Source organism: Xiphophorus hellerii, chromosome 18 (genome assembly GCF_003331165.1).
Source record: "Xiphophorus hellerii strain 12219 chromosome 18, Xiphophorus_hellerii-4.1, whole genome shotgun sequence".
NCBI classification, from domain to species: Eukaryota; Metazoa; Chordata; class Actinopteri; order Cyprinodontiformes; family Poeciliidae; genus Xiphophorus; species Xiphophorus hellerii.
Genome location: NC_045689.1, coordinates 16,820,844 through 16,841,024, shown reverse-complemented (window position 1 = coordinate 16,841,024; position 20,181 = coordinate 16,820,844). Strand labels below are relative to the sequence as shown.

Sequence of the window (20,181 nt, the reverse complement as noted above, 5' to 3'; positions counted from 1 at the left end):
GGTTTGAGGACCAAATCCTTTATTCCCTATTGCTGCAAGAATGAACACGAGGAAGAATGTGCAGGTTTTCGGAAACTGATATGTTCATGTTGTGACCTGACATGATATGTTGCTGATATGTTGTGGTTTAAGTGTTAGCTCATAGTAATTTCTCGCAGATTTTGGTAAAAGAACATCAAAATGTTTATTTTCTTGCCGTCTTCTATATGTAAACAGCGAGAAGAAACATCAAAATATGATTTTATGAAGGCATCTGAAATCTCTAAGTCAGACCAAGCACACATATACAATTGCACTTCTTGTAAGGGAATGGCCTTGTGCATCCTAAACCCCCTGCTAATGCAGTATGAATGATCAATTTTCAGTGTATCTTTTATATACTAGAAACTCTCTCTTTGGTCTAATAAGCCAGTATGTGTAGTAGCTCTGCTTTAAAGCTGCCCAAAGACAACCTGTCAAAGGATACATAATCAAACAGGAGTGATTGACAGAGTTTTTAATTAGTTCAGTAACAGCAGATGAGCAAATTGATGAAGAGAAGAAGATTATATGTGGAAAAACATCCACCCAGTAAGAAGTGAGTGGCATAAGAAATGCCCGTGACACTAAGCTGAAACAGATGAAGGTAATGTAGTGCAAAGTATGAACAGCCATGAGTATATGGAAGTAGTTTCAGTGTGCCTGCAGACTCTCCAGCCAACACAGAGCAGAAACAAAGAGTTCAAGAGGTTCGCATGAATAAAACAATGAAATCAGAAACGGCTTTGCCTCTAAATCTAATCCGCTTTCACATGTTGTCAGTCATCTTTCGGATATTTGGGGATCAGATATTTTATTGTCATTTATGTTTGATTACTTTTGCTTATTTTCATTTTTTCTAATCAATTTGATTCACCTAAATCAAACCTTGGCCGGCATGTTTTTAACCAAGCCTTTCCTCATCATCTTCTTTTTTATTTTTGTTTTTGAAGGGGTTTGTTTTTGCTGCAGCTTCACAACGTGCAATGTTAGTGAAATTATGGGAATGTGGTATTTGACAGATGGACAGATGAGCAGATAGCCTGCACTAGAAAAATGCATATACAAATCATATGCAGAATTAAAGTCCTAACTATTTGCAACCAGGCAAACATTTCTACTCATAGGTTCAGTTTTTCTGTGTTTAATCATTTGCGACAGGCAGATTCCATTAAACACACAGGTAGACCCAAATATGGATGATCACGACAACCTGAGACGATGATATTTTGAGTGAAAGTACATTTTATAATCAGTTCATTTTAGTCATTGTATCTCATAGTGGTCAAGAGTGAAACAGCACCCAAAACACTTCATGCTTTCTCATACATGAAAGAAAATGAAATGAATGAAATCCTTTCTGAACTCTGGTAATCTGATGAAATCTAGAAATAAATGTAAAGAATGGCACTCTAAAAACACTCTTTACTCTTACTGTGAATGTATTCTCTTAGTATTAATGACGATCGACACCGGGGCTCGCAGCCCAGCTCCTATCAGAGCTGCTTTATCAGAACACTGAGCGTTTAATGTAAACAATGAAAAGAATGAGACACACAGAGTTTCATGATGATGATGCTGCTGCAGCAAAAGACAACTTCATCTGGACTTGCTTGTTGGACTTACTCTGTCCACCCCTTGGTCTTTTCTCTGCTTTAACCTTTTACAATCAGGTTATGATGGTGTAATGTTAGGACTTGTAGACAAAACACACTAGCACAGATATCAGTGAGCCAGTATGATGTTTTTGTGTGGGTTGAATAAATTCATTGACGGTGCTGACAGCCTGTTTTATGTGTCAAGGTAACAAGATTAGTTTGACCTGTATCAGTTGCATTATTAGACCACAGAACCTGAGTTACAGGTTACATCACATGTTGGATCAATTGAACTTCTATTTAGCTGACAATGTGCCTCAGAATCCCATCTGTTGTTTCATTTTATTTTTCTTTATGAGCCCACAGGATTTCTCTGCAGTGTCAAAATATTTGCTTTTTCCCTGAATGTTTTGGGCGGCGATGGTAGAAAGAAAAGACTTTTTATGATGATTTAGATGTGGTGTAATTCTTGGGTATAATTCCCATAACTCCGTTACCGAGCTGAGCTGTTGATGTTTAGCATTCAGAGAAGTATAAACACGAAGAGAAAGATGTTTAAATAGAAAACAACTGCAAATGTTTACATACTCCTGTCCAGTTCTTCCAGTTCCGTTTTTTTTTTTATTACCATGACCAATAAGATTGTGAATGTATATATCTGCTCCATTTTTTTTTTTAATTTGTTGTTGACATTTGGTGTCTTTTTGTAACAGATTCAAATCGAGGTTGCGTGGCCAAGCTCTCGTTCTCCTGTTCCCTGAAGGGCTACTACTGCCTGTACGCCAAATCCAGTTTCCTCCTGACCAGCCAACAGCCTCACCTTTGGATTCACATCATGCTCCTGCATCTACAGGTGCAACCAAGTCACCAGTCTGCATATGTTACTACACTCTCGGTTTAAAACAGGAAATTGAACTGTTCAGCTTCAAATTCATTTTACCAGGATGTTTATTCAAAGTAAAAATAAATTCATTTGCACCACAAATTTCTGATGCAACAAACAAAAAGGTATCAGACTATCAACCCGTTAGTATTTTTTTAGTGAATTACGGTATTTTGATGAAAGATTAATTTATTTCCAGACAATTTGCTGATCTGTATCTAGTGCCAAAGGTGCCAGTAGATACAGGATGCTTTCATTTTGCTTGAGGCTTAGAAGTTAGTGATTTGGTGATTTAACAACTCTTTCAAACACTTTGTTGAGAGTGAAATTAAAACTTTCTTTCTGGGATATTGCAGCTCTTACTTACAGCTCATACTATTGACTTGCCATAACTGCAGGAGACCACTCCCAGTAGGCTAGACATGCCTTCACCCAGTTAAAATTCATCATTTAAATTTATCACCATAAATATCAGAGGTTTGCATTTGTCCTAAGATATGTCCAGCACCTGTTTCTTTGAGTTTTTTGGCCTACTTAATGGAATCATTCATCTCTATTTGATGACTGTTGCCTTATATGGCTGAATTCAAAAGTCCACACATGCCTGGTGAAATGCCAGGTTTATGTGAAAATTAGACCATGATAAGTAATGATAAATAAAGTACATTTAATGTGTGATATATCATGAGTAATCCAGCTAAAAAAACAAACAAATAATTGGTTTTGAGCTAAAGCAAAATAAAAAAAACTGTAACAGCGTGTTTGTGTAAGTTTGTACTTTTTAGTGTCACGTTTTGACTCTGCAACCTTTCGTTCATGACTCTGTGGTTTGGCTCAGCAACAAAAATGGGGAGGTCCAAACTGCAACAAACAACTAATAAAAAATAATTTCCTTGTTTGTGTTCATAAGTTTGGAGAATAAAGCTGATATTGTTGTGATTTTTCTATCACAAAAACCCGCCATCTTAAAAATGTGTGGGTTAAATTTATTTTATGCACTGTAGATTTTTCCTTGTGTTTAATTTTGTATCCGGTTTCAACAGAGCAAGTCAAGTGCCACTCTGTGCAGCAGAGACAAAAGTGTCGAAAGATTAGCTTCTCTTTGGGAGAAGACGCAGCTTAAAGGATCACACAGCTTTTCCATGGCCATGACACAACAATCCACCCCACAAAGAAAGGTAAACTTATTTATATATATATGGGGGGGGTGCATGTATGTGTGTGTCTATATACAAACATATAGACACACATATAAAGTGTGTGTGTGTTGTGTGTTCCCAGCAGTGGGCCTGATATCATCATCACAAAGTGTGAGCGTCATTTGTATTTACATTCTGACTCTGGTAAATGGACATTTCTTTATACAAGTCCTCGTCTCGCTCTCAGTCATCTTTATCATGTCTGTTTGTGCTGCGCCAGCTCAAAGTCAAGCCACACAGAGAAGTCATGTGTTTCAGTATATGTGTAGCTTTTACTATGCGTTTGTTATCCTGTGGTAGTGGGAGGCTCTTTTTGAAAATGTCACAACGTCAGAAGTCATTACTAAATGATTACAGCTACAAAGAAACCACATCTGTCCTTTCTCTCACTTTAAGTATACAGTTTCGGTGCAACCAGCTTAGGTTGGGATGTGAACCCTGAAGTTACTCACACATGTGTCCAACTTCACTGAACAGAGAAAAGCAGCTTCAGTGTCATATCAAAGACAATGCAATGATTAAGCTATTTAGCTCAAGGAGGCTTTTAAACTTGACAACACTGTACCAAATGTCCAGCATGGAGGTGGTAGCATCATGCTGAGGGTCTTTTGTGCTACTTGCGGTCCCAGTGCATTGTTCAAGATGAACAGAATTGAATGTCTGAAGAGGACCTTGATCTCAAATGCACTTCAGAACCAATCTATGAATAACAACTTAAGTTTGTGGCACAGATTGGTAACCAGAAACACGTTTGGTGCAAATAACAGGAAGAATTGGCTGTGGCTAAATCCCTGTTTTTTTCTTTAAAATCAGTGTGGCCTCTCTTTCTCTGGGAGCAGAAAACAGCCATAAAGAAGACAAGATTTAACAAGAGAGAGGAAGGAAGAAGGTCACAACCTTTCTCTGAATCTCTATGCACAGCATTTCCTCTTTCCCCCCCATCTTTCCTTCCCAATCAGGTCCACAGTTTCTCTCCGGGACCTGAGAGCCAATCAGAACCATATGTTGGACACGTATATATATAAGGCAGAAAAGGTTACCAATTACATCTGTATCAGCAGGGAGATTTAGAGGGAGGCTGCAAAGCTTTATGGGGCTTCTGTGATTTAAGAGGGGACTTATGTTTGGCTTCTGACATTTTAAGCAGTTTTATGGTCCAGAGAAAACAGAAAGCTGGTGGAAGACAAAATGAGAAACATGAAGGGAGGTAAAGACAACAACACAACGAGAGCTGGTGATGGATTGGAGAAGACAGGAAGCACGGAAAAGGAGGACGTGATGGAGATAGAGTATGGTAATAATTAAAACTGGATTAAGCTGCAATAGATCTTTTATTTGCGTGACTTCACGTACAAGAAAATCTAAAGGAAAAAATAAATGACAGGAATAAGAGGTAAGAAACAGGAGGAGACCGAAGGGAGAAGGGGTTTTGACCTTTTGTTTCCTTGGTTTGTTTGTCCGTGGTAGAGGGACAAATGGGTGGAAAGTGGGTTACATGGTGATAAAGACTGAGCTCAAGCTGATTAGATAAAGATGTTTTGGGACATGCAATCCCTCCATGTGCCCTTTTAAAAAGCTTTTAGTGTCTGGATTCCTGACTTTCATTTATGAAATCTAAATATCCAAGGAGGCAGAAATGAAGCCTGTTTCTCATTTGAGTTCCTCTCATCAGTTTCAGATAAACGCATGTGATCTCATAAACTTAGCTTGAAGTTTGAAGAAAAAAAATACTAAATACTTCCATCTAAATACTTCCAAGATTTGTGCACATCCGAAACATGTACATAAAGTAAACATGGGGATATGGTTCGTAAATGCTATCGAAGTTTATTTGTGCTGAATCAGGGCAGCACATGCTCATTTTTTGGAAGTACTTACAGTTTTTTATCTTTATTTAGAAGTAATTATAACCGGAACACAAAGTTAAAGAGGGAATGGAGGCCAACAGATGTAGACTAGGCGCCGTAAGGAACGGAGACTTCATGTTTGTTGTTTCTCTATGTCTATTAGAATGATTTATCTTTCTTCCCTGATGAATCAAAAATGTTGTGTTGTTTCACAGCTCAGCAGCATATTGGTCACGCAGGATCTTTGAAGTTTATTCTAACAATACAGTGATGTACTTTTCATTTGACTGGCATGCTGTGTTGCTTAACTTTTTTCTAATAGTGGGCTCAGAAGTAAATGACTGCCATCTTGTACATTTGCTGTTGTGAAATAATTCATTCCTAAATGTGTTCTGTTGCAAATTTATGTCCCAATTTGGCATTCTTGGTCATTTTCTGGCTGACACATTGTTTTTACTACAAACTAGAAACAATAATCTGTCATGAATTGGTGGATGAGGTGGTGAGGCAGATGCTTGAGACTCAGGTTGAAATGAGAAGATGATGGTTTAATGGTGATAATCCAGAAAGTAACACAGTCCAAAAATAAAGTCCACAAAACCTGGCAGCGCGACTGAGCGGAAGCCTGGGCTCAACGTCGGTAGCGACAGGATAAACGAGGGACATAAAGTCAGACTGGTGCGACAACAACGCAGAACTGACAAGGACCCGACGAGGAACAAGAAACACAGGTGGGGTTAAATACACAGGGAGTAATCACAGAAACGAGACACACCAGGGAACAATCAAGGGGAGGACAGGACAACGAAGAGACTCAAGGACATAGAAAACAATAAATAAATACACAGAAAAACTCGGAACATGACAGTATCAAGTTTTTTTTACATTTTTATTCAAACTTTTAAGCATCTTCTTTATGATTAATCTTTTTTTTCCCACACATCCTGCCTTGGCATTGCAGGTGTACCATTTAAAGAACCGGGTTGCAAGGTATTTTGTTCCTTGCCAAAAGTATGTCTGGGAAGGTATATCCTGATCCTATGATTGATGTTATTAAATCGGGATTGCTCCTGGTATTAAAGAAGACAGCTTGCATAATAAAACATGAGCATGTGTTGGTAAGGTAACCAGAAGGTTTGTGTACATCTTTCTTTTAAAGTTCAGTCATTGAAATAATAATTTCAATGACTCTACTCCTTGATACAAAGGGGAAAGTAATAAATATTATATTGTAGAATTTGAGGTATTGGAAAGAGTGGACAAATATGGAAGCTCAAAATGTCTGACTTAAAAAATAAATAGCCTTTTTGTTAATTTAATATTGAAAATGTGAAAATAAAAAAGCTTTCCTAACTCTATTTCCTGTTCTGTTTTCTAAAAGAGAAAATCATGAAATGCCATAGTCACAAATGGTATCTCGCAGAGGATAACATATTCCAGATTTTCCGTGATGCTAGATGCTAGTAAAGCTGTTGAATTTTTATTGAATTGAAACCCAGCTTCAGAGTTGTTCTCTTCAGTGTCTCAAACTGCATTCCTCAAGGGCAAAGCCCTGCATCTTTTAGATGTGTCGCTTGGCCTACACACTTGAATTGAGTGGTGAAATTGCATCACTAGCATGCAGTCAGCTCTTCTCATGAGCTTATAACGGAGCCAGGTGTGCTGAAGCAGAGACACGTAAAAAGCTGGAGGACGTCGGCCGTTGAGGAATACAGTTTGAGAGCCCGGCTGTAGAATCAGTAGGATAGTAAATTTGCTACTTTGACTGTAGAAGAGTCAATTAGGGATGCCCAATGCAGATTTTTATCCTCAAAATAAATCCAAGTCATTTAAGAACATGACTCTGTTATTTTGTTAAAGTTTAGATAATAAGTTCTATTAATGTTTGTATTTCCTAAACACTTTGTATTGCCTTGTTGCTGAAAATGTGCTATATAAATAAAATTACCTTTATCTGTACCTTTAATGTGCTATAAACTCAGTGACCTTGAAGTGCAGTAAAATAAAACGCTGAATTTCACCAGACGTAACTCACTCACCAATAACGTTCCATTTGCTGCACTCCCTCATATTTGGCTTTATATTTTTGCATTTCCAGGCAGTGACTGATCATTTCTCCCAGCAGGAGTTTCTGCTGGGAGAAATGATCAGTCTGGTCTCAGTTTGATTTCCAGAAAGTCCTCAGTCACTCTCACTGTAATAGCACATACATGTTCTGACTTCACAGATGCCTGTTTTATCCTCACATGGTTTATCTGTGTCCACGATTAGACCTCTATTGGTTATTTAGGGAGGTCTGATAGCAAAAAAGACATATTACTCTCTGTGTGTGTTTAACATTTATCACCTTGTAAGGCCCGTTTTTCCAACAAACGCTATGTTGTGAGGACCTACTGCTTCTTATGGGTCCCAAAACCATAAGAAGAGTACAAGAAGAAGTATTGTTCTGGGTTAGAGTCAGGCCTGTACAGGCAACAGTTACGTTTGGGGTAAAGATCAGGGTTAGGCTAAAGAAATTAATGAAAAATTAATAGAAGTCAATTCAAAGTCCTTGTGACGATGAATAGAAAAACCTTTATGTGTGTGTGTGTGGGGGGGGTGTTGGTTATTTTCAAGTCTGAATTTGGTTGGTCCAAATAGTGATAGACACATAAAAGTAACATATAAAACCTGTTTTCTCATTTTTCATCTTTAGGACCTGGACAACCTTCACATCCAGCTAGAGGAGGTTCGCTTCTTTGACCTGTTTGGGTTCAGCGAAGAGGAGGGGGGCTGGCTTTGCTTCATGTGTAACAACCCTGAGAAGGCCACAGGTGAACACAAACACACACACACCCCAGCAGAAAGGATGGAAATTTAAAAAATTAAAAAAAACTGAGGCCGCTCATCGGGCAGTTCTTGCTCGTTCATGTCTCAGCCAGTCAAATTGCTCCCCTTATCTTGCTCACCATGTTCTGCTGTCTTCCCTACATCAAGCACAGGTTTTTGAGAGAGCGCTTTCTCATTTCTTGTCATCTCACCGCCAGTCTTGGGTAAAGATGTTTCTCAGTAGGATGTTTTCACTCAAAATTTCTGAAAGGAAACCAATCTTTTCTCAAAGCTGCTGTGGAAACTTGAACCGAGTGACAGCCAGGTTGATTTTGTTGCCGTTCAAGGTCACTGAAAGTACGCACTTTCTGCCTTCACGTTTTTTAAATACTCTACTTTAGTCTAATACTCCTAACAAAAGGTGAAACACCTTCCCTTCAGAAGTAGCCTAATTAATTAATATTGTAGAGTCCACATGTGTGTAATTTTAAACTTTGACCTAGATGTTTATCTAGGGCATTTAATCTTTGATTCTGGTTTCAAACTCATTAGCATTCAATATACTATTGTACATAACTCATGTAATATCTCCTTGTTTCTCCACAGATGATACAGAAAGCACACAGTATGTTTAGATGATTGACATAATAATAAAATGATAGGCTGTGTGATTTTTATCAGTTTTTACTGTAGAAAACTCACAACAGTAAATTATGAGCTTTAAATCATTTAACATAATTACATAACAAGACGAAGAAGGCCTATTACGATGGATGCTGTTAAAGAGGAGGGTGGGAATACTCAGGGAAAGAACTGGATCGTCACTGACGAGTTGCTTTAAGCCTTTATAAGATACATTGCTGTGATGTTTGATGGATGCTAATGAGAAGCCAGAAAACAGGAACTGCCTGAGGAGATAGCAATAACTATTCCAGCCTGTCTGCTTGATCTCTCCTATAAATTGCTGCAGAAGTTGTCATATTTACAGCCCAGTAAAAATAGAAAAAATCCAGTTTGTGTAATAAACTGAGAAAGGAACATGATGTACATATAAAGTAGACTCAAGATGCCTTAAGGCAGGCATGTCCAAAGTCCGGCCCGGGGGCCAATCACGGCCCGCGGTCAGATTTCATACGGCCCGCAGTATTATTTATGGCCCGCCTGCACTGTGAAACAGAATAAATAAATCATAAAACTTGAAACTGTAATTCCTCCTTTCACCAAATGGTGGCAGCACCACTTTAATACTATCAGTCTCTGCCTCGGTGCAGCGAACCCCTCTCCACTCATTTCTGCCATGGCCACTGCAAAGAAAACGAGGAAAGTTTACGGTGAGGGCCGCCGCTTTCAAGAGAGATGGGAATTACAATACTTCTTTTCTGAAAATCAAGGCAATTATGCTTGTCTAATTTGTAATGAGACGGTTGCCTTGTTTAAGGATTTTGACGTAAAGAGACACTACCAGACTAAACATGCTAACACATACAACAAGCTAACAGGGAGTGACCGTGCTGAAAAACTGAAGCAGCTCCAAGCTGCACTGGCATCACAACAGCGATTTCTTTAGGCCTGAGTCAAAAGAAAATACCACCAAAGCAAGCTACGATGTTAATGTTAATAGCTAAACATGGCAAACCTTTTACTGAAGATACATTTATCAAAACTGTGTTATGAAAATGGTGGAGAACATTTTGCCCTGAGAAGAAGCAAGAATTTGCAAATGTTTGCCTGGCAGTAACAGTGTGGCACTGAGAGTTGAGGACATAAAACTGAGTGTTTTGAACGGTAACGTCTGTCACTATCAGCAGTGAAAAGTCAAAAGAACATTTATGCACTTGGGTTTATGGCACTTATTTTTATTAAACTCTTGAGTAAGATTTGGTTATGAACCTGTAGATGTGATACAAACTATTACTTTCTGAAAGATATTGTAAATGACAAGAGCAAAATTCACTTGTTTTAAGATTTAATAATAACAGACAACTTTGCGTTACTTATAACTCCTGTTTAAAATGTTCTTGAGGCAAAGATATTTTTAAACTCATGTAAATTTAAAGTATTTCATACAGTTTGTTCAATGTTATCTGACTCTCCAGATATGAAAGAAAAGCAGAATTTGTGTTTTTAGAGTTGTTCTCATCTGCCTGAGTGGCTTATATTTGGTTATTTTGTCATTTGAAAAATAAAGATAATTGTGACAATGAAAATTGTTTTATAACAGTGTGTATTTGCATGACACTTTTGTAGTTAAAAAATGTCCGAACAAACTATTGGCCCCCACGCATCTTGACTTTATCAAATCTGGCCCTCTTTGCAAAAAGTTTGGACACCCCTGCCTTAAGGTTATAGGATTTTACTTTAGTTCACTGAAGATTGACATCAATACCTCACAGAGTCCAGATGAGGATTTGTGAGGGTTTCAACTGAACTGAAATGTGATTTTTGATATTGTGTGACTTATGACTGAGATGCAGAACAAATGGTTGGGTTATTTAAGTTCTTTGTTTGTTGTGTTCAGACATTTAGAAGTAGCGGGGTTGGTCATTCTTCCTGTATACAAAGTAAGCAGTTACAACTGTTAATGTGTGTTTTTATTATATTTCTGTCGGCTTAACTTACCACTTTAACAAAACAACTGTGTTGGTGCATAAGAGGAGCAAACACTCAGCTCTTCCTGGTTTGTCTCCTCAGCAGGGTGGACCAGTGAAAGACAGAGACATGTTCCAGATGCTACGCAAATGGTTAGCGCTCAGATAAGCTGATGTCTGTTAACATGAAGTCATTATTTTTGATTGATCTTAGATCAGTTTTGTACAAAATACAGCTAATGGTTTGTGGTGTCTGATGGTGTTGGTATACACATGTATCAGCAGTTCAGAAATAAATCCACTTCCAACTTCATTTTATTGTCATGCCGTTCCACTAGCATGTAGCCACCACCAGTCAAAAGTTTCAAATATCTATCAAACATTGGATTGAAGTCAGTCAGTCTGCTATGATCTCATCGGGACTTATTTCTCTTGATGTGTGGAAATTTTTTTCTGACCTTGATCACTTCTACACCTGCTATGTTTATCACCAACTAGAGCAGCAGCAACCCAATGAGCAAATTGCTTGGATCTGTGGCACTTGGTGGACATGTCTGTGTCTGTGTGTACTCAGTGTAATCTGTCATGACTCCAGTGCAGAAATAAATCAGATAGTTGGTGCAAAACATGAGGGAAAAAATGTAGCATATTGAACAGCTTTTTGAATTTCCTCAGTTTATGAAGAGCACTTCAACTGCACTATTTATTAACCATGTTTCTGAGTTTGTATTATAATATCTTGCAATTATTACTCTTTGCATAATAAATGTACCTAAAATATTTATATACATAGATATACATATGAATAATGATGACATTATAAACTAAATGCCTCTGCCTAATTGTTTTCAACTTCAAAACAAACAATGTATTTAGTGTCAGGTTGTATATATTAGTATTTTTGCTGTCACACATGTGGATTTGTATTTACAAAGCTGGAGGTTAATTTGGCACAATCAATGTTTAGTCTCCTGTTAAGACACAATAACTAGTCCCTGGAAGCAAACTGGTCTGACCTAGCCAACTTCTCAGAGTCCAAGGTTTCATTGACAAACTAACTCTGAGTTTTTCAGAATCAATACTAAACACTCTCCAGGATTGGAAGAAACTTTCAAGTATGAATAAGCTTAATCCCACGAAACGAAGCTGACGTATTTTCTACATTTAATCTTCAATTCTGCAATCACCCCTGATTATTATTATTTTTTCCTCTCTTCTGTGTTTATTTCAGCTGGCAAGATCGCTGCACAAAAGTTCAATCATCAGAAACTTAAGTAGACCGAAGGCACATCCTGCTCTCTAACAGAAATAATCTGCATGTTCTTTGATACAGCTTCACTTACTAAGGTTGAACAAAAGGGCACAGTCATTGTTGCAGAAAACAAAAACAACAAATCAGGGAGAAAAAAAAGAAAATGAACAAAAGGGAATTTGGCATGTCAAACAAATGGTTTAATCAGATTGATGGGAAAGTCGGAAAAATGTCATCACTGATCATTTAGCAGCTGCTATAGATCAGCAGTTCTTGAAGTCTGCGCTGTGAATTGGTTTTTTCACCAGTTGGTGAGATGAACTTCTTTCCACTATAAAAACTGCAGCAGAACCAGCATTTCCTGCAACTTCATCATATTTATGATATTTACTACTGACTTTAAGCTACTGGAGTATCTTTGAAGTGTACATTAATGATCGGTGTAGAGTGTGTGTGCTTGTGGATGTATAGTATGCATGCAGATTGTAGATTATATCAGAGGCTAAATATAACTGAATGCTTTCACTTATATTGTGAAAACATGCTGTTGGTCAGCTGACGTGAGCTGAGACGTTGAACGCCAAAGCAGGGGAGACGTTGCTTGCAACAGGTACTTTACTACATTCTTGTTGGGGATGGAGGAGTTCATTGATAAAGTTATCTTGGCCTTCAACAAGTTTTTTAGGATTTCATTGAATCAGAATTTAATGGAAAAATATCCATTAGTTTCATCACTCAGATATGTAGATGAAAACTCTCCCAAAGTTAAGATAGTTTAGAGAAAAGGTCATGAGAACTGATTGCTGCAACAATGAGATTAGGTAATGGTTGTCATGTGTTGTGTGTCCCAGAGTTCAACTTATTTTTTATTTTTTTTATCCGCTTTTCATATATTCAGTCATATTTTCAATCTGTTTTAAAGTGCTCTAAGTATTGTGAGTTGAAATGTTTGACTCTTCATGTTTAGCAGATATTTAGCAAGTATCTTCATTTATTTGTTATTAAAGCCTTGGTGCTTTGATTGTGGATCCATTTAAAATCACCTCAAAAAAACATTTTTGATGGGAGTTCTTGACCTTTGACTGTTTATTCCTGATAGACTCTAATGTTTGCTTTCAGTTTTTAACAGTGAAGTGAAAATAAATGATGTTTCTTTTTTTAAAACATGGGTTGTTTTTGAATCCCATTTTCTCCTAAGTCTTTTGGTCTGTGTTTGTGTGACCCTTTTAGTCGTGAACCAGGAAGGACAACCTCTGATCGAAGGGAAGCTGAAGGAGAAACAGGTCCGCTGGAAGTTTATCAAGCGCTGGAAGACCCGCTATTACACCTTGGCAGGGAACCAGCTCCTCTTCCGCCGGGGCAAATCTGTACGTAGGCAGTGAAAACGTAAAAACAAAAAAGGATAAATATGTATATACACACATTCTTCCTGTTTCTTGCATCTCAGTGTTGAAACAATCAGTATTTCCCCATGTTCCATGTCATTTGAATTATTATGAAACTGTGTAACAGTAAAAAATCCCACCTCTTGAAAAGTTAAGTTGTCCCTCTGGAGCATGAGGTGAATCCGGCTGAAGCAAACCTTGGCCCACTTTGGAAACTTTAGGGTGGAACATCCGAGGCATGAGTCAATGACACCTTTCTCAACTTCGATCAGATATCCTTATTCAGAAGTCGCAAACAGAAATGGAGATCTAGATTTATACACCACATTGTGCTTGACTGAGTGACTAATCCCCCATGAGGAGTGGTGGTGATTAGAAAGAGCAAAGTGGAAATGACAATGAGCTGTTTTCTATTTAAAAAGAAAAGAAACTACCATGCCTGACCAGAAAGATCCACCAAAAAACCAGGATAGTTGATTGGCAACAGTGAACTGATTGTTTGCTATAGAATGAAATCTCATCTTATAAAATCTTTTGACTCGGCTTGTTAACAATATATCCATCCCAGTTTTCAGTTTATGCAGTCCACCATCGGAGCCATTAGTGACCCATGGGTGTCGCATGTTTACAGTCAAAATACTCAAGTTTGGCTCAAAATCATGATTCAGCATCTGTAAAACATAAGCAGGAACAGGACCGATGTTCTTTTTTTTTCTCTCTTTACCTCCCACATTAAACAATAGTCTTTGTGCTGCCGTCCAGATGTTGATGGATTCTGTTTCGCAGCAGCAGCCGCACGTTGAGAGGATTGAATGCCTTTGTTCTCGGAGCTCAGCTTGCCTCTGCCAGCGCGTTCTGGGGGTGGTTGGTTTGTTGTGAAATAATTTTTCCTCAAATGAAAAGGGAAGACCTTTCTTTGCCAATTACAGCAAAATTGTGAAATCTTCTAAACATCCATGCAAAAGGGAGCTACTACAAAAAGTGAAATTAGATTTTTCAGCTTATTTAGGTTTATGATAATGACAACTTCGAACACCAATATATTTGCCTTGGAAAATTATTATTACTTCATACCACTATAAATGTCAGTGTATTTTACTGGGATTTCATGAAGTAGCTAAGATACATCAAATCTTTTTCAGTCTCTATCGAGTTAAACTTCAGAATTGCTTCGTATTCACCTCCAATCATCATCCTCAGCTTTAAACAGATTCTGTGCTCTAGAGGAATGAAAGCATTTCCTCAGTATGGATGCCACCGTCGCTATGTTTCATCCTGCAGATGCTCTGTCCAGGGCACAGTTAGTTTTCTGACATCATTTGGACAAAACTATGTTGATAATCCCCCATAAACACCTGATTAGAGAGATATTTATGGATCTCTGCAGCTCCTCCAAAGTTATCATAGACATCTTGATCAATGCTCTTCTAAACCAACCCATCAGCTCAGTGGATGCCGCTATGGAATTAAATACTGGATCTCACTTAGGGGTATCTTATTAAATGGGGTTTGACTGCAAAGGCACACCAGATGCAAAATAAATGTAAAAAAAATAAAGAAAACCTTTATGGCAGTAATTTGCCATGTTGTGTTGGTCTAACACCTTAAGATCGCAATAAAACACATTTTTGGCTGGAATGTGACAAAATATATATTTTTAAAAGGTTAAATGATTATAGAATTAAGTTTGCAAGACAAAATAATAATTATTCAGTAGTTAATGGCTGGCTAAACAGAAAGAGCTGCACACTTATACAGAGCAATGTTTGCTGACTCTTTGCATAAAAATAAAAGTGCTGAATTGAATCCCTGGAGTTCAGCTGGACACATATCAGAGTTTTCCTCATGTTTGAAGACAGATACTATTAAACAAAGTTTAATTTCTAATCAAAAAGATGTATTTATCCTTGCACTGTAATTTGGAGCTCTGGTGAAGATTATGTTTGCTCTTTAATTAGGACCAGACAGGAACTGGAGCCAAATATCATCAATATCAAATATCAAAATTACTAAAAGGATCTTTATATTCCCTCATATGCAGAATATGCCAAAAACACGACTGTCATCGGGAGTATAAAGTTATACAGTTAGATGTATAGATTTATAGTCTTGTCATCTGTATCAGACAACCTTTTGGAATGTTTTTTTTTTTTTTTGTGGTAAAATATGACAGTCGTACTTTTGTTCAGTCTTTGTAAAACATATCTTTTTTTGCAGTATTTCTATAGCTTGGATGTCATGAATGTCAATTTCTGATGCTACATGGAGCCATTAGTTTTTATTATTGACACAATATGACACCAGGTAGGAGAAGGTATTTTAATGTAGTTCACACATTTTTTTTTTTTGTGGTTTGCAAATGAAAAGGTCCATACATGCACCTTTGAACTCACCAATTTGTTGAAAAGTGTTGACAAGAAAAAACACCATGGAGACAAAAACAGGAAATGTCTGACCTTTATGAACGGTCAATAAGCCAAACAGAGGCCGTCATTGGATGACTAAATAAATAATGCAAAAGGTTGTTTAGCAAAAGGTTGGACTCCTGCGGTGGATTTGCTTCATGCTGTGGTTGCAGCCGCATAATTAACGATGCTGTAACAGTACATGGTTCTGACTCCACTACACCACCCACATTTGGACTAATCAGGGGTCAGCGAGACAGACTTTTCTTTTCCTGCCCTGGAGAAAAACAAAGTGGAGTTGTTCTTCTTTGACATGGTTCATTCTGAGGTGGATTTCACTGGTAAAAATGGTTGCAAACAGCATTGTGCTTCTTTATTCAAGGGTTTTCATTAGGCATTGTGATGCTAAAATCACACATGTTTTTTACAGAAAAAAGGTAATCTAATCTAATTGAGTGGTAATGAACTCTTTGTCTTATTTACAGAAAGATGAGCTGGATGACATCCCAATAGAGCTGAGCAAGGTGCAGAGTGTCAAGGTGATTAATCCCAGAGGTTCCTTAATCCTCTCTGCTCCAACTTTAGCTAACGTTTACCCTGATTGTATCAGTGTACAGCAAGTTGCAAAACATTCATCAAGTTTCTATGATTTCTTTATTAATGTAAACCTGTAAAAACGTTTCTGCTAACGTTTTGTGGACCAAATTATTCCCAATAAAGGCTTTAATAGTGTAAGTAGGTGTGTTTTATCCTAAAATACTTGTAAGCTACAAACAAATCTACGTCAAGGTAAATGATGCGAATTACAAAAGCGATAGCAGCTGCTTTGCTGAGCGTAGAGATGTTTTTCTTTTCTCTCTTCACACCTGATCTTCCGTTGTTTTCATAGGTAGTAGCTAAGAAGCGCCGGGATCGGGGTCTGCCGAGGGCCTTCGAGATCTTCACAGACAACAAGACATACGTGCTAAAAGCTGAGGATGAGAAACACGCTGAGGAGTGGCTGCAGTGCATCAATGTAGCCGTGGCTCAGGCCAGAGAGAGGGAGAACAGAGAGGCGACCACCTACCTGTGAGAACAGAACCAACACAGACACTGACTTTGATGGGAATCATTAGTATTCATTTCAGTTGGAGCACGTTCTTCTTCTTTTTTTGGTTTATGCATAACCAAATGGCCAGAGAGGAAATAGAAACAATCACTACTGATAACTTGAGGAAGTGGGCGAAGAGCCAAGTTGGTTGGTGTGAAGTGGATCGCCTAAACAATAACGTTTCTGTCCCTCCTTGGGCCTGCAGTGCTAGCTCTGATACTCAGAGCAGGAAGGCTATTCTCTGCAGAAATTGTAAAATTATTTTGAACAAAGACTAGCTATCTGTTCCACATGTAGACATCAATCCTGCTGATGATGGAACATTGACTTGTTTAACCCAGATTTGTTATGCAGTATTTTTAGTATATAAAATAAGAAACCAGCAAAAATAGACTGCATGTATTGCAAACTTGAAGTGTTGATCCATTTTTACAGCACTGTACCTACTGTTAACCTGTGGGCAAGACCTGCTCGTATGTTACACACATTCGTCAGTGGACCACACGCAAAATACAAAATCTTTTAATATCTATAAATGACCCAGATAAAACAACATAGAAATTCTCATTTTTGCTGTATTTTACTGTGAGATAAATAGTGGGTACAATGTAAAAAAAAAAAAAATTGCTTTGAAGCTGATTTAGATTTGATTATTTTATACATCTTTTTATGTCGACACGTTTAACTTACGAAGAACAATGACAAATTACAAAATCGGTGGAGTCAGCTAAAGACTTAAGCTAACTTTTGTTTAACCTTAAATATACATTCGTTTTTCCAAGATGTCAAAGTCTTTTGTGACCTATATATTTTTTTTATGTGCAACTTTCGCGTGCCTAGATGGCCTAAATAATTCTGTATCGCACATTTTCATTTCAGTTCATTTTTATCACCTATCTTTCTTCTGTTGAAGTTCTTGAAGTTTCTCATAAGAGAAGTGGCTGGAAAATACAAATGGTCCAAGTTTCTCCTTTTTACAATCTTGTTGTGCTGTTCTAGTAGTTTTTTTTCTTTCCATAGAAGAAATATTTTGTTGCATGCATGACGCTTAAAACGTTAGAGACATCTTTCAAAAGGACACGTCAGTGCAATATGGCATTCTAGTATGTTTATGGTTGAGATTGCTGTCCAGATAAAATTTAGTCACCTAAATTTTAAACCCTGCAGTCGTCTCTTGTATGAACACTTTGTCCCGAAATGATCAGATCTGCTTCAGCGTTCTGTACCATTCTTAGTCAAGATCAAGGTAAGCCCATTTTGGTAACCTCTGCTCCCTAAAAGTAAGGTTCAGCTGCTCTGTCTATGGATTTAGTAATGTTTGAAATTAAAAGTGGAACAATGGAGCATGAACACTCTGTCAACCATGTTGGGCTGGTTTCCAAATCCATGGGCAGCTGCTTGTTTCATTTGACCACAAAACTCTTAAAATATTGTTCTTCAAATAAAACGTTTCTGTAGCCTCTCTCTTGTATCCGTCAGTCCGTTCCACACGTAGTCCATTTATGTCTCATGCTGGAGAATGTATGATGCTGCTTTCCATGATATAAAGCTCAATGAGAATACTGCTGTAGTTTAAACAAACACTGTGAAGATGATTCATACAGGTTATCTGAATGTTTCAAATAATTTCCTTCAGCCTTGAGGAACATGAATCATATATATTTTTTCTTCCTTTTTGATGTTTGATTAAATTTGATTTTGATGAAAGGTCAGTATTTATTATGTGTTTTTAAGGCCTCAAACAATGAATGACAGATGAAATGTTGCCTCCTCCTCTGTCTTATTGTTCTTTTCCTGGTTTTATAACGATTAAATTCAAATGAATGCATACAAATGAATGATGTGTTGTATTGACAATAAAACAGTATTGTTTTGTGGGAGTAATCCTTGTCTTGTGCAGTAAGTAGATCTGTACAATCAGCAAACTAAAGGAATCAGTTCAGCCTCTGACATTGGACTTCTCATAAGGGCTTATTTTTGGGCACTTGAAATAAAAATCGGGGAAAAAATATGATGGTTATGTATTCTAATGAAATTAGAAATGTAGAGATTTTTAAGAAAAAACTAATGCTGAAAAATATTTGAGAAGATTAGACAAAATCTAAAGCAAAATGACCAAATAGAGAATTGATTTGCATTCAACATTATTTACATGGAGCACATCCTAGACTCAGTATTATTAAGAACAGAGTCAACTTTGAAGTCAAAGTGTGCAAACTCCACTCAGGTTTGCCCCACACCAACAGCAGCAGTTTGCACAGTGGAAAATGAGTAACGTGGGTCGGTCTGATTAACAAGCTCCCATTGTGTTCCCATTCAAACTGGTTTGTCGTAAAGAAAAAGCAAAGCAAAGACGGACCAACTCAAGCAGATGACTCAGTGAGATAGAAGCAAATCATGGAACAACTGGCAGTGATTGATGGTTGTATGACTAAACGTTTTACAGCTGCAAGCAATTTGGAATAAATCTTTTTCTTTAAAAAAATAAAATAAAAAAGCATCTCCTTCTTTTAAACTAGTGTTGCAATTAGTAATCCCTAAATATTTCTACTGCAGTCAGACGTGCATTCTAGTCATTTCTGCCCAAAAACGTGACGTTGACGGTGAAACATGTCGCCCTTCCTTTGGTGTATAGCTTGACCTTGAGAATAAGATCAGTGTTTATGTGAATACTCTCAATCATAGATTATTACTTCAGTCACAAGACGACCAGACAGATACTTGACATCATGTTAGCGCCTAACATGATGTCAGATTCAGGGAAATTGAACAAATCTCTTGGCTCCTTTTTTTTTTTTTTTGTGGTGGATTTGGAGAGATGCATGAATTTATGTCCATTTTGTTCCTTGACTGAGCATTTTTATAGCTGCAGTGACACGTGCGTAATATGAGATTCTGATCTCAACAGGCTTGATGATATCATGGAAAAGTTCTCTGTTATTAGAAAGAAAAGTTTCTAATAACAGAAACTTTGCTAGTTTCTGTTATTAGACGTCCTCTAGACACTGCTGTGAAATTTCTGTATTTCTGAAAACATCCATTTAACAATTTTTTGTGCAGCTCAGTGGTTTTGTTTCTTCTCTCCACACAGTAAAACATAAAATACAA

The 20,181-nt window shown here is 37.5% G+C and overlaps 1 protein-coding gene across 5 annotated transcripts in view; it reads left to right on the top strand.

Annotated features, from left to right (window-relative positions):
* The window catches only part of veph1 (ventricular zone expressed PH domain-containing 1), a 72,253-nt gene extending 53,296 nt beyond the window's left edge, over positions 1-18,957 (top strand). For 2 of the 5 annotated variants that reach the window (XM_032545411.1, XM_032545412.1), the window contains 6 exons: positions 2,330-2,469; positions 3,543-3,677; positions 8,241-8,358; positions 13,424-13,560; positions 16,469-16,522; positions 16,873-18,957. In XM_032545411.1, the coding sequence (XP_032401302.1) occupies positions 2,330-2,469; positions 3,543-3,677; positions 8,241-8,358; positions 13,424-13,560; positions 16,469-16,522; positions 16,873-17,055 (767 nt within the window). In that variant the 3' untranslated portion in view covers positions 17,056-18,957. Of the gene's footprint in view, positions 1-2,329; positions 2,470-3,542; positions 3,678-8,240; positions 8,359-11,044; positions 11,095-12,172; positions 12,804-13,423; positions 13,561-16,468; positions 16,523-16,872 lie in introns of those variants that run through there. The other 3 variants (XR_004336572.1, XR_004336571.1, XR_004336573.1) reach the window with 3 other exon arrangements.
* The last annotated feature ends 1,224 nt before the right edge of the window (positions 18,958-20,181 follow it).